At 51.9% G+C, this 14,371-nt stretch overlaps 5 protein-coding genes across 5 annotated transcripts; 2 read left to right on the top strand and 3 right to left on the bottom strand.

The window, feature by feature from the left end:
• Window positions 1-1,468: 1,468 nt before the first annotated feature.
• N7458_002115 (uncharacterized protein) lies at window positions 1,469-2,291 on the bottom strand (the record flags this gene model as incomplete). The annotated part of the gene is made up of 2 exons (XM_056905498.1): window positions 1,469-2,146; window positions 2,253-2,291. 2 exons carry the CDS (start codon window positions 2,289-2,291, stop codon window positions 1,469-1,471), a joined length of 717 nt encoding a protein of 238 aa, XP_056769605.1.
• A 432-nt stretch (window positions 2,292-2,723) lies between these two features.
• N7458_002116 (acyl-CoA dehydrogenase family protein) lies at window positions 2,724-4,228 on the bottom strand (the record flags this gene model as incomplete). The annotated part of the gene is made up of 4 exons (XM_056905499.1): window positions 2,724-2,857; window positions 2,913-3,520; window positions 3,572-3,822; window positions 3,896-4,228. 4 exons carry the CDS (start codon window positions 4,226-4,228, stop codon window positions 2,724-2,726), a joined length of 1,326 nt encoding a protein of 441 aa, XP_056769606.1.
• Window positions 4,229-5,675: 1,447 nt separating this feature from the next.
• N7458_002117 (sulfite reductase subunit alpha) lies at window positions 5,676-8,822 on the top strand (the record flags this gene model as incomplete). The annotated part of the gene is made up of 1 exon (XM_056905500.1): window positions 5,676-8,822. One exon carries the CDS (start codon window positions 5,676-5,678, stop codon window positions 8,820-8,822), a length of 3,147 nt encoding a protein of 1,048 aa, XP_056769607.1.
• A 1,621-nt stretch (window positions 8,823-10,443) lies between these two features.
• N7458_002118 (sialidase family protein) lies at window positions 10,444-11,669 on the bottom strand (the record flags this gene model as incomplete). Its single annotated transcript, XM_056905501.1, has 2 exons — window positions 10,444-11,279; window positions 11,330-11,669. 2 exons carry the CDS (start codon window positions 11,667-11,669, stop codon window positions 10,444-10,446), a joined length of 1,176 nt encoding a protein of 391 aa, XP_056769608.1.
• A 417-nt stretch (window positions 11,670-12,086) lies between these two features.
• Window positions 12,087-14,351, top strand: N7458_002119 (glycoside hydrolase family 3 protein; the record flags this gene model as incomplete). The annotated part of the gene is made up of 1 exon (XM_056905502.1): window positions 12,087-14,351. The coding sequence occupies one exon, from the start codon at window positions 12,087-12,089 to the stop codon at window positions 14,349-14,351; it is 2,265 nt and encodes a 754-aa protein (XP_056769609.1).
• Between the last annotated feature and the right edge of the window lie 20 nt (window positions 14,352-14,371).

A 14,371-nucleotide genomic window follows, 5' to 3' on the forward strand; every position in this document is an offset into this window, starting at 1 on the left:
AACCCAAGGCAGCCTTGTCACCTCTTTAAGGTCTTGTTCGCCTCCGATGAGCATAGTAAATCTGCCCAAAAGAGTATAAAATGTCAGCCAGCCTTTGTGGCCATCGTTACTTGGGTGTCACAAGCCGATAATTGGAATGTATTCAACAGTAGAAGAAAAAGCTATAAGAAGGGAACACTTGTCCCACGAGATGAATATCATTCTCTCACACTCCAAACACTTGATCATTGTTTGAACTACTTCACTTGACTATCTATACATCACACTCCAATTCTCTACCATGTCTCGATACTCTGCCGCACATGCAAATCCCCAAGGGGCCGCAGACGCCCGGCCAACTGCCCTGCAAATCATCCAGGACGAGCAAATGGAAGGCAAACTTGTGAGCAAAGTCGTCGTCATCACCGGCGTATCCTCCGGTCTAGGCGTCGAGACTGCTCGAGCTCTCGCAGCTACCGGAGCAACTCTATACATGACCGCAAGAGACTTGGAGAAAGCCAAGAATGCCCTGGGAGACATCTTCGATCCGCGCCGAATGGAACTGATTCACATGGATCACACCTCCCTGGAAAGTGTGCGGACCGCTGCTCAAAGCATCCTTTCAAAGACAGACAAGATCACCATTCTTATCTGTAATGCTGGAGTGATGGCCGTCAAGGACCTCCAGCTTACGGACCAAGGCCATGAGCTTCAATTTGCGACAAATCATCTCGCGCACTTTTTGTTCTTTGAACTGCTAAAGCCGGCGCTATTGGCGGGTTCTTCTTCAAATTTCCAATCTCGCGTGGTCATCGTGTCTTCTGCTGGTCATAGGATGGCTCGTGGCTTAGGACCGTCAGACAACTATCACTACCAGAAAGGTGGCTATGACCCTCGGGGCGCTTATGCCCAGTCAAAGATTGCGAATGTGTATATGGCGAATGAGATTGAGCGCCGGTACGGTCCGCAGGGACTGCATGCGACCAGTCTACACCCCGGAGTTATTGCCACACCTCTGGGAAGACACATGTCCCCAGAGGAGATTGAGGCACTTCTGCAGAATCCAATTGTTCAAAAGTTTCAGAAGAGTCCTGAGCAGGGTGCGGCAACTACCGTTTGGGGCGCCGTCTCCAGGGAATTGGAAGGCAAAGGTGGCCTGTTTCTTGACAATTGCAAAGTAGCCGATCGAGGGGACTATGATGAGAACCCGTTCAGCGGGGACGCAGTGCCTCATACATACAACCCGGAGGACGAGGCTCGACTGTGGAAAGATTCGCTGGAGATGGTGGGATCGTCGAATGAGAATTGATGGACTCGTAGACACACACAGATAGGCTGCCCAGAGAATCTTCGTTGTATCATACTATTTGAAGCAAAACACATTCTTCTCATCGTCATAGATACTGTCAATTTATTAACACCACTAGAACGGTCAAAAAGGAAAGACTAGAATATGTTTGAAGGGGAATCAAGATACAACCGTGGTAACCTAAGACGAGCCAGTAGTCTCCTTTCCCAGCGCAATAATCTGACTACCGTCAATAGTCCACACCTTCTCACTACCAGCAGGAACATTTCCCTCAAGAGCCTTCAGCGCTGCGTTAACCGCAGCTTGAGCGATAACATCCGAGTCCTGCGCCCAACCATCCTTCAAGCCCGAGTGCAGCTTTCCAGCCCACCCAGCAATAAAGCGAATAGACGCCTCCAACGGACGACTCTCTTCGCGCGTGCCAGTGATCAAACCAGGACGTAGAATAACTGTGCGATCAAACCCTAGTGCTTTCACATCCTCCTCGATCTCACCCTTCATGCGCGTGTAGGGAATCGAAGAGGCCTTGTTCGCGTTCGCGCTGGAGATCAACACGTACACCTTGACGCCAGCGTCGCGCGCAGCACGCGCCAATTCAACGTTCAAGCCATGCTCGATTTTGTACTGGTTCTCGAATCCGCCGGCGTTGGCCCTGGTCGTGGCGAAGGCGGAGATGAAGATTTCCGGGGTAGGCGCGAGCGCTGAGAGCTGTCCAGCCCAGGTTTCGGTTTTATCGGAGACGAAGGTGGTGAGCTTGGATTGCGGGGCGCCGCTGGCAGTTTGAGGAGTTCGACGAGAGATTGTGTCCACGCGACTGACGCCGGAGTTGGCTAGCAGGCTGGTGAGGATATGGGATCCCTGTACATTTGAAGAGACGGGGTCAGTGGGGATTTGGGGTCCCTTTTGTTTATGCAACTCGAGGGGGAGGGAGGAGAGTGGTCGCAGGGGAGGATCTGGCTCGTACCACCATGCCTGTGCATCCGATCAGCGCAACGTTCGCCATGATTCTTCTTTCGGCTTTATACAGATGGAGTGCTGCGCGTATGAAAGAAAAGGGAAGAAAGGAAGTGGCTGTGGTCTGCGGGCAGCTGCGCTTTCGTCATTTGCGGAGCTAAGCTTTCCTGCGAAGCCGACCGGGCCACCCGGCCCTCACAAAGTATGGAGATTACTATCCAGAGAGAGTCCTAGTACACCTAGGATAAGCTCGAGGGTTGTTCTTTATGTTTCATTGTTTCATGATCATTATTGGTTTCGAAATATCGAAGCCGCTACATCCTCTTATTAGTGTTACAAGAAAAAAAAAATGCCTATTAAAGTACCCGTGGCTGTCTTCTGACATTCCTCTGGTACAGATATAAATGAGAGGTATAGTTCGAAGGGGTGGTTATATTGAGGCTATGGACATGGGATATGTGATATACAGGGCGGAGATGGCTTAGATCTTGGAGCTCTGAGACAGCTTCTTTTCCTGTGCTTGGTAGATCTTGACCAACTGACGCACAGACAGATCGAGCAAGACATCTTCAGAGCCACCAGGGATACGGGCTCCGGGAACATCTCGAAGGATTGCTAGAGAAGAACTTATTAGCTTTAGAACATTCGACGAAATCAGATTCTAGCTCACCTTCAACAAGTTCACCCTGACCAGACTGTGTAAAACCATTACCACCAAACAAGAGCACAGCAACTTGAGCGCACTCATTGAGCACCATGCCAGCCTTTGCCTTCGCCAGAGCTGTCAGGCCACCGAGCTGGATGTCACTCTCCTCCTTGCTGAGATGGCAGAGCTGATAGAGGATTTGTTCAACCCAAGCGTACATGGTTTCGAGCTCGGCGCCAGCCTTGGCGAGACGATGGCGTACCACGGGCTGATCCATGAGAGTCTTGCCAAAGGCCTCGCGCTTGAGGCAGTAGGAGAAGGCTGCAGAAAGAGCCACACGGGCAGCACGAGTGGTTCCGACAGTGATGAAGAGACGCTCGTGGTTGAAGTTGGTCATGATAATCCGCATTCCCTCACCCTCCTTGCCGACGAGGTTTGATACTGGAACCTTGACATCGTCGAGTTCAATGTAAGTGGTACCACCGGCGAGCTGGCCCGAGACCTTCAGACGACGCATTGTAACTCCAGGGTAGTTCTTCAGGGGCACAACGAGCACCGAGAGACCAGAGGGTCCAGGACCGCCGGTCCGGACCGCCATGGTGGCATACTCGGACCAGATACCGTTGGTGATCCTGCTCAATTGTCAATCAATATTCAGATCATCAGGGGACAGTATCTTATACCATTTCTTGGTTCCATTGACGATATAGTGCTTGCCGTCGGCACTCTTGGTAGCGGTGGTGACAATGTTGGCGACATCACTACCAGCCTCCGGCTCGGTAATAGCAATGCAAGCACGCTTTTTGCCAGTGAGGAGGTCAGGGAGGAACCGTTCCTGTAGCTCTTTGCTGCCGAACTTGACAATTGGGGGGATGCCAAAGGCAAAGCCCGCATACAAAGATGCACCAGGACCGCTCAAACCAGAGCGAGCCAGCTATACATAAAGCCACGGGTTAGTGCTAAGGGCATCTCTCAGGAAACTCTGGCTTTCTAGATAATGGACGTACCTCATCGGTGTAAATTCCAGTGTAGATATAGTCCCAATCCTCAACTTTGACACCCAGAATATCATGAATTCCCAGCCGCTTCAACCAATCCACCGGAAGTGGGGCAGGCATGTTTGGCAACAGCATGTTGTGCTTGCAGAAAGTGTCAAAGACATGTTCCGGCACTGTGCCTGACTTTTCCCATTCCATAGCATGTTGGGTCAAGTTCTCCCATGCGAATCTGCGGCATCGCTTCTGAAACTCGCGGTGGGCGGGTGTGATATACGGAGATGGGAGACCACGCAGATAAGGTGGCTCCGAGAAGGGGATGGGATTAGGAGAGTTTTCCGCCATTTTGAGGGTGTATGAAAGTTGCTGTCTATCTGTCGACGAGAGTGTGCAATGTTACGAATTCAGCTTACAGGGTTCCAGCGCAGGAGGAGTGTTGTTGTATTATGTACTCCGCACAGCTCCTTCAGGATCGCAGGATCGTCTCCACAGTCCCGCAATTTGTCTCCAGTCTCGACTCCGTGGCCGAGCCTCGGTGCGGCACCGTCCCTCGTCCTCGTCACATGAGCTCGTGCAACTTCCCACCCTGGACGGCATAAATTGGATTATGTAATTTATGTCAAGATGGAGGGTCACCCTAGGGACACTACAGGATTTCCCTACAGCCACTACAAACGCTTATGTAATACATCACATGACTCTATTTTCCAACGTTACTCTATCCACTATCAATTCACCACTATTGATATATCCAATCTAATACTAATTCAACTAATTCAACCAATAGAAAGCTGCCCTATTTACATGCCCGGATAGTATGGCCAATTATACCGCATTTAGAACACTTTGGCGGGGCCTTATTCTTCTTTGGACCAACAAGACCTGCTATTGATGCAGTAGCTGGTGTATGAATCTCATTTCCTTTCGATCTGACCTTTGGCAAACTTGGCTCGAGGATCGGTAACCAATCAGCTTCCTCTATTATAGCCGAATCAAGCCTCCAGAAGGGATGAATTGCTGATAAAGGGATTGGCTTGCCCTGATCTAGCCATTGCTTAATCTAATGCGCGCAAGGAAGGCCCATTGTTTGGACGAAAGCACCTGTACAAATCGGTAACGGAGCAATAGGAGTAGATCTTTTAGCTTTATCTACCTGTTCTTTAATTTTATTGGCTGCGTAGTATGAGATCTGTCGAGTAATTAGCCTATAAACAGGCGAGAATGCGTAAGTTAGCTGTTCAGTCTTATCTCTCTTTGCTTTATACGTAACCCTCTCGATCTGATGTGAGATACTATGACTAATACGTGCCTATATAGTCAATATATCAATACTAGATGATTGGATAAAGCGCTTAATATAAGCATGTATGCCACAGAAAATAGGCCATCTCGAAGACATGTGATGTATTACATAAGCTTTTGTAGTGGCTATAGGGAAATCCTGTAGTGGCCCTAGGGTGACCCCAAGATGGATTACTAATTAAGGTTGTGCAGGAGGACACAGAAATGCCAAGACCCTGACTCAGCTCCCTAATTTTTCATCCTTATCGATAAGAAAGTTGCCATCCGGCATCGGGACTTGCCTATCGATAAGAAAATTGCGTGATTGCGTGCTCTCCGCTAGGCCGCATTGGGAAAGATGCCCTGGGGGATTTTCTATACTTGAGGGTCCTTGGTCACTCCCCCTCACTTTCCTCCACAGCAATCCTTTTATTGAGGGTGAGATCTGTCTTGTCCATCGTTGTAGATATTGCTGCTGTAGGCACAATATCAGACAAGAACAATAATCACCATGGGTGCGACGAATCCGGCTCTGTCTGCCCTCTCGGGCCCTACATATACTACCGCCCAGACCCTGATTCAACAGGTGGCGTACTTGCTGAGCGACAAGATCTTCTCATACTCCCCGGAGACCTTCGACCTCGATGCTGCCCTTCGCGAATGGTCTGCAGCCCAGGAGACCAAGACCAATGGCGAATCTCCCGTTGTCAACACCCTCGAGACCCGCCAGGGTGCCGGAAACCTTGCCCTGGGCTACCTGTTTTCCCAGGACTTTGACCTGAAGAAGCGCCATGTTCCCCAGGGCATTGTCGCTTCATCTGCCACCCTTCCCTATATGCGGTCTGCATTGGAGCAGCTCTCTCTCCTGTACTCCGTTGCCAGCCCGGTGGCTGCGCACGTCGCCGCCGTCGACTATACCAACGAGGAGGGCCTCGTTTCCGACTATGCTTCAGCCCTTTCTCTGGCTGAGGATCTCGGTCTTGGTCTGATCTCCAGCGGCTCGGCTCACGAGTCCCAGCACATGGCCCTCTTCACCACTCTGCTCGCCTCCGTCTTACCCTCCATTCACATCTATGACGGTGTGCGTGTCGGCCGCGAGACCACCCGTGTCATCGACGTTCTGGACAAGGAAGGCCTAACTCGCTCTTACGAGAACGTCCGCAAGACTCTGGATGACTCTCGTAGCCGCCATCTTGATGCTCAGGGCAAGCTCCTAGATCTCTTGAAGGCTCTTAACGGTGAGCTTGGTACAGACTATGGTGCTTTTGAGTACCATGGTCACGCCGAGCCCGTTTCCGTCCTTGTTGTCTTTGGTACCGTCGAGGCTGCTCTTGCTTCTCAGGTTGCGCGCTCTCTGGCCAAGGACGGTGTCCACATTGGTGTGGTCAACGTCCGTGTCTACCGCCCCTTCGTCGAGGAGGAGTTCCTTCGCGTCCTTCCCCAAAGCACCAAGACCGTCGGTGTTCTTGGCCAGGTTGCCAGCGAGCAGTCTGTCCAGGAGGAGGGTGTTCACTCTACCCTGTACGAGGATGTCCTCGCCGCTCTGACCTTCGCTACAGGTCGCGAGCACGCCCCGTCGACCATTGAGATCAAGTACTCTCGCTCTCAGCGCTGGGACCTGATTGCCATCGCTGCCGCATTCCAGCGTATCTTCGACAAGCCTATTCTGCATGTTGACAGCGCCACCAATGAGGCCGCTCCTCTGCAGCTGCTGGACCCTGCCACTGTCCAGGAGTACACCTTCTGGGACGTTGACAACTCTGTCGCCGAGGAGGCTTCCCTCGCCCTCAGCCACGCTCTTGCCGCTGACTCGGCAAACAATGTCACTGTCAGCAAAGTTCACGACAACCTGGTCCAGGGTGGTGCTATTCGCGTTGACATTCGCAAGAGTGCTAAGATCATCGACGCTCCTTACGCAGTCACTGCTGCCGATGTTTCCTACGTTGGAAACGTCGCCCTGCTGAACGATATCGATGTCCTTGCCTCCGTCAAGGACAACGGCAAGCTCATTATCAGCGCTCCTGGTGTCAAGGACGAAGATCTCGAGAATAAGCTTCCTGCTGCTTTCCGACAGACTATTGCTCAGCGCGGCATCTCTCTGTTCGTTGTCGATCCCTCAGCTGTTGAGGACTCTTCTCTGGAGACTGTGATTCTCCAGGCCTCCTTCATCCGCGTTGCTCTCCCCGCTCAGGAGGGTATTGCCACCAAGAAGCTGGCTTCCATCTCCGACAGCGCCGAAGCTTTGGAGAATGTGACCAAGGACCTCGAGAAGGTTCTGCGCCAGATCGAGGTTCCCGAATCCTGGAAGGAGCCCGAGGGTGTCAGCGAAGCTGCTCAGCTCCCCAGGGATCTCAGTACCAACAGCTTTGTCCCCTTCGACAAGGATGAGTCTGAGCCCCCAACTCTGCTCAAGGACTGGGAAACTGCTGCCCGCGGTCTGGCCTTCAAGGAGGCCTTTGACACCAAGAATGCTCTCCGCCCCGACCTGGCCACCAAGACCTTCACCGTCCACGTCAAGGAGAACCGCCGCCTCACCCCCGTCACCTATGACCGCAACATCTTCCACATTGAGTTTGATCTTGGTGACTCTGGTCTTACCTATGACATTGGTGAGGCACTTGGTGTCCATGCTGAGAACGATCCCGAGGATGTCAACAAGTTCATTGAGTTCTACGGATTGAACCCGGATGCCATCGTGGAAGTCCCCAGCCGCGAGGACTCTGCCGTGCTCGAGAACCGCACTGTGTACCAGGCCCTGGTGCAGAACGTTGACATCTTCGGTCGCCCGCCCAAGCGCTTCTACGAGGCTCTGGCTGAGTTCGCCACCGACGAGAAGGAGAAGACCGATCTCCTCACTCTGGGTGGCCCCGAAGGTGCTGTTGAGTTCAAGCGTCGCGCTGAGGTTGACACCATTACCTTCGCCGATGTCCTACTCGAGTACCCTTCTGCTCACCCCGACTTCCACGAGATTGTCCGCATTGTCGGTCCTCTGAAGCGCCGTGAGTACTCCATCGCCTCGTGCCAGAAGGTCAGCCCGACCATCGTCGCCCTGATGATCGTCGTTGTCAACTGGACCGACCCCAACGGCCGCGACCGCTTCGGTCTGGCCACTCGCTACCTGAGCCGCCTGCAACCCGGCACTCCTGTCAGCGTCAGCGTCAAGTCCAGTGTCATGAAGCTGCCCCCCAAGTCGACCCAGCCTCTCATCATGGCTGGTCTGGGTACCGGTCTTGCTCCTTTCCGTGCCTTCGTTCAGCACCGCGCTCTCGAGAAGGCCCAGGGCAAGGAGATTGGCTCCGTCCTGCTGTACATGGGCTCCCGTCACCAGCGTGAGGAGTACTGCTACGGTGAGGAGTGGGAGGCCTACCAGGCCGCCGGTGTCATCACCCTCCTTGGCGCAGCCTTCTCTCGTGACCAGCCGGAGAAGATTTACATCCAGGATCGCATGCGCCAGTCGCTGCCTGAGATTGTGAAGGCGTACGTCCGCGAGGAGGGTGCCTTCTACCTGTGCGGCCCCACCTGGCCCGTTCCCGATGTCACCGCCGTCCTGGAAGAGGCCATCGCCGCCGAGGCCAAGGCCAATGGCAAGAAGGTTGAAACCCGTAAGGAGATTGAAAAGCTCAAGGATGAGGAGCGCTATGTTCTGGAGGTGTACTAGATGTGTTGCTTTGGCATGATGATCTGATGATGAGCGCTGTTTCTTGTGTGTTGCTTATTCCCTCCAGCTGCTTCACCCTTTAGATCTTTTTGATTTGGCCTAGCGAATCTTCCGTTTCATAGACTTCAAAATGCATCTAAGATTCACGTTTCAATATAATTCACCATTCTCGTAAATAGCGTAGATCCCAGGTTGTTAGGTAGGGGCCGAGTTGAGATACCTGGTACTGTAGTTCTTGTATCTACTCCGGACATCGGGACCAAAAACTTCGACAGCACCCCACTGCCTCTTGCATAGATTATGCGCCAGACATGTCGCTTCAGCAAATTCTTATTTCGGTTAATTTGATATTCTTTCTTTTCAGCAGATACTATGCCCGATCCGAGCTTGTGACGGGATTAGTTTTCTACTAGAGGGGTATGTAGATTCCAGTGATATGAAACACTCGATCCGCAATATATATCTTTGAATGGAGGACCCAGCAACCAACTTTGGCAGTCTATAGTAAAGTATGCCAAGCATGCTCATTATGTAAAATTGTGACCTCAGTAATCAACCAGCTCGCTTAACTCAGTTGGTAGAGTGCGTGACTAGTAATCACGAAGTCGCTAGTTCAAATCTGGCAGTGAGCATTTTTTTGGCTAAATTCCTTTTGTGGAGCGGATTGAAAGTCTAATGAATGACAACTAGTATTTCCTGTAATATACGCACTTATATAGACAGGATAATTAATGTCTGGCGGTTGGGGCTTTCCTGTCTCGGCTGCCGCCGCTTTTATGAGGGCGCTCAGGCTCAGAACTCACTGAGTGAAAGTCAGCATCGACTCATGCTCAGTGATCACTCAGTGCATGCTCACGTTCGGCGACTCTCTTTCGAGAGGTGCAACCAAAACGATGCGCAGGGACTCGAACTATCGAGAAGTCAAGGCATCGCATTGGAAGCAGTTCCTGGACCCAGCTAGGGAAGGGATACTCTGGAAAGCTGTCACATACATGAAACCACGAGAGGCCTTGGGGTGCGTCCCGGCCTTACAAGTCGACACAGATGAGCTCACAGAGAATGAAGACATGGCGCAGGCGATCATATAAATAGCAGGGTCGCAGGATCAACCCTGCGACCCTGCGAGGTCATAGATATTTTCTAGTAATAAGCAACCGGTTAATGACCAGATATAACCGGTAATAACTAGAGGCAGAGTAATACCAAAAGGGAAGACTGAATAGTAAAGAGCGCTACCATACTTTTCTAGTAAATACCAGAAATAGGTAAAAACAATCTTATAGAACTTGTGACGAATGTGCCGTTTCGGAAATGGGAATAACCTCATGTTGCTTTGTTGCTTTGTTGATCCATTGCTTAAAAGGGTCTTTTCTTGGTGGATACTGATTTCCCTCCTTTCTTTTCTCTCCAGTCTTGATACCTTCGTTGAAAGCTACCATGTTGATTTGAGATCTTCGTGCCTGAGCGTAACAAAACTAAGGACCTATGAAGGCTATAGTTTCTCTACCTTAGCTCTCAGCTGCGAAATACTTCAATCTCGGCCCTAACACTCCTACCAAGCAGGGTTATTTACAGAAGGTAGCTTCAATTATGAAACTACTTCACGAATACCCGCTTAGAGCTAACTAAAGACACTAAGAGCCGTGACACCGTTCGCGACGTAGTTATAACATGAACCCGAACAGCCGTAGAAGCCGGCTGTAGCAAGATGCAGGCGCTCTGTCCCGTTATCATTAAATAACAAGAGGTGGCGAGATTGACCCGTGTACTGGTTCACGTTGACCATAGTCCACGTGTTTGCGTTATCTGTAGATACGAAAAGATCCGTGTCTGAGTTGGTCGACAGGATCACCGCGCCGTCGGTGGTAGAGCCTGGGTATTCATACCAAACGCTGTAGGGCGAGCCACCAGGCGTGTAACCGGAAGTCGTGGTCAGAGTTTGATCAGGGGCATTGAGAAATTCGGTCGGATTGGAGGCAAGTCGATAGTGTGCGGGACAGCCACTACCTGATGGAGGATTGCAGTACTCGTAGGATAACATGTACTGTCCGATGGTCGGGAGATAAGAAATCACGGCCATGCCAGGACGTGCGTTGACATCAGAGTAGGCGACCACATCCGACGAGGCAGACCAGGTAAGCAAGTCCGTGGTGCTTGTAAGTGAGAGTTTTTGTGAGTGCGCGGGGTCGCGCTGGTCGCTGAAGTACACAATCAACCTGCCATTGTACTCCAGGAAGAAAGGTTCCCAAATAGCCTTATCTCCTGTCGTCACAGTCTCGGGTCCGGCACCATACGCGACGTGACTAGCGAACGTCCACGAATGGCCCATGTCGCTGGAAGTATAAAGATCGATGTAGACCCCGCCAGTAAGGCTCAATGGTGTCGAAACTCCGGCGATTAGCAAGGTTCCAGCAGCGTACTTTCCGATATCGTTTTTCAAGATGTACATGTCTGGTTCTGAGCTCAGTTAGCAAGAGAATGATATAGTAGACTTGAATGTGACTTACGGAAGCGCATGCCCCATTCATTTTGCGTGTCGGCGACTTGGGATAAATTGGACCAGCTCGTGCCACCATCGACTGATCGAAGGATCTTGAAGGTATCAAGATTTGTAGAGCTCTCGCCGTATGGATAATCCTCCCATGTCAGGAGCAAACTGCCGTCTTGGACCTGAATAGCGCGCGCGTAGCACGCTCGCCACAGAGGCGCTTGCTCAAGGGGATAGTACACCGGATTGTGGGTGAAGGTGGAATAGGGCGCAGGAGATGAACGCTGCTCAATCGCAGGCGTTGCTCGACACAACGCACTTACAGCGAGCACCGACAAGAGCGTGAGGTATGCAAACATTGTTCCGAATCAGATCAAATATAATGAAGTGGAAGTCTGACTGTGGTTATCGTTTAATTCCTGGACGATGTGACTGCCTTTTATAGATACGACTTATACATCCCCCGCACGATGGGCAACTTTCTTGAAGATGCTGCATATTTTTCCCCATGGAGTAAATGCAAAGCTAGGATGCACAATAAGTACACTAGTATGGGGTCACGACAGAGATCTGAATCGCAAGCGGGGTCTCTTTCCGTAGAGTGCCATTAAGCGCTTGCGGAACGTCGGGCTCTTTCCGTTCAGTGTCATTGGGCGCTCGCGGAAGTTCGGGCGACGCTCAGAATATGGTAGAACAACACTGCCGTCAGTGAAGAAATATTGAACACATTCTTCTCATATTTCATTTCATCCCTAGCTATCCTCAGACCCAACACGATGCTTAAGGAACCGGTGGCCAAGGTCGCCATAGAGAACCCCTCTGACCATTCTATGACCGAGACGTTCGATTTCGACGATGCCGTACGGATGGTTCAGAGTGGGCAGACGATCGGGCGAGCGACGGATGCTCTGCTGGCCGTTATGACTCGAGCAGAACGACTGTCGTTGCTCGACGGAGATGAGCTCTTTTGGAAAGGCCTTCGTGGAATCTTGTTCGACCGTTATAACCGTGAAGCTTTCGTTATGGGGGCAGTTCCACGCTTGAAAGTCTCGGGAATACGCTTCACCGATGGTCCACGCGGCATCGTGATGCACTCCTCTACCTGTTTTCCAGTGTCAATGGCCAGGGGTGCGAGCTGGGACGTAACGCTCGAACAACGTGTTGGCGACGCTATCGGCCTAGAAGGACGTGCCCAAGGGGCCAATTACTTTGCCGGGATCTGTATCAATCTTCCTCGGCATCCGGCCTGGGGACGCATACAGGAGACCTACGGCGAAGATCCCATACTCCTGGGCGAATTCGGTCTCGCACTGCATCGCGGCGTCCGACAACATCTCATGACTTGCGTCAAGCATTTCGCGTTGAACTCCATGGAGAATGCTCGCTTCAACGTAGATGTGCAGGTCGACGATGCAGCCTTGCACGAAGTCTACCTCCCCCACTTTCGTCAACTAGTTGAAGGTGGAGTCTCATCAGTCATGTCATCTTACAATTCCGTTCGCGGTGAATTTGCAGGACAAAATCATGAGCTCCTGAACGACATTCTTCGGCAAGAGTGGGGATTTAGCGGATTTGTGCTGTCTGATTTCATCTTCGGTTTGCGAGACGCAGTCAAATCCATCAAGAATGGACTGGACGTTGAAGCCCCCTTCCAGCAACAACGCGCCTTATACGTGTCTAAGGCACTGGAGTGTGGGGATCTGGCCTGGTCTGACATCGACCGCTCCTGCGCTCGTATCCTTCGCGTGCAACTAGAGCATGTGGTGCGCACCGGACAAACGACTCCCGACTCTTCTATCGTCTTCTGTGATCAGCACAGGAAATTGGCCCGCGAAGCCGCAGCCCGAGGAATGGTTCTACTCAAAAATGACGCCGTCTCGGATTGCCCTCTACTTCCGTTGGATCCTGCCAAACTTCACACTTTGGCAATCGTCGGCCGGCTCGCCAATAGGGCAAACACCGGGGATAGGGGATCTTCAGCCGTATTCGCCCCGAAGGTGGTCACTTTGTATGAGGGCCTTAGAGCGGCTCTTCCCGATACAAAGATCATGCTGCAAGACACAGACAATGTTGAAGAGGCCCAGAAAGTTGCGACAATGGCAGATGTCGTCCTTTGCGTGGTAGGCTATGACGCGATGGACGAAGGCGAGTACGTTGTTCCTTCCTTCGCAGACCAAAAGGAGCTGCTCGACCTCCTTCCTCCAACCCTGGACCGTGACGACGCAGAAGTCCGTGCTACCATCGAGGGCCAAAAGAGCACCGGCTTTGGTTCCGGTTCTACGGACAGTGATGGGCTAGTTCCGGGGGCCGGAGGCGATCGCAGGTCCCTTAGACTACGAGATCGCGACGTGGACATCATCAGAGCTGTGACCGCTGTGTCATCCCGTGTCATTGTCAGCGTTGTGGCAGCTGGTGCAGTCATCATGGATAATTGGCTTGACCGAGTCCCGGCACTGCTCATGGCCTGGTATAGCGGCGGAGAAGGAGGTCACGCCCTAGCAGATGTCCTTCTCGGCAAGGTCGACGCTAGTGGGCGAATGCCGTTTTCAATCCCCAAAAGCGAGGAGCACCTCCCATACTTTGACATTGACGCCTCGAAGATCACATACGATCGTTGGTTTGGACAGAGGCTCCTTGACAAGCTCGGCGTCGTCGCACAATTTCCTCTTGGCTACGGTCTTTCTTACACGACATTTGCCATGGAGGGAGTGACCATTGATGCAAGCCCTCTCGATTGGGGTCTGGACCGTTTCACTGTCAGAACTACGGTCGTCAACACTGGATCGCGCCCTGGCAGGCATGTTATCCAAGTCTATGGCACTCCCCGGGTACCTAATTTTCCTACGAGGGTCCTGTTAGGTTTTCAGAGCCTCGCATTGGATCCAAACCAGTCGACACTAGTCAACGTGAAATGCTCGACAAGGCCATTGAAATGCAGAAGCGGGAATAGATTCATGCTAGTAGAACGGATGGTTGGCATTGAAGTCGCAACATATGCTGGAGACGAAACTTGTTTGCGGGCCTGTATTTCGCTACCGTAACGAGAGTAGGGAATTGCAAC

This window comes from Penicillium daleae (genome assembly GCF_028827525.1).
Source record: "Penicillium daleae strain IBT 16125 chromosome Unknown utg000002l_segment0_segment0, whole genome shotgun sequence".
Classification (NCBI taxonomy): domain Eukaryota; kingdom Fungi; phylum Ascomycota; class Eurotiomycetes; order Eurotiales; family Aspergillaceae; genus Penicillium; species Penicillium daleae.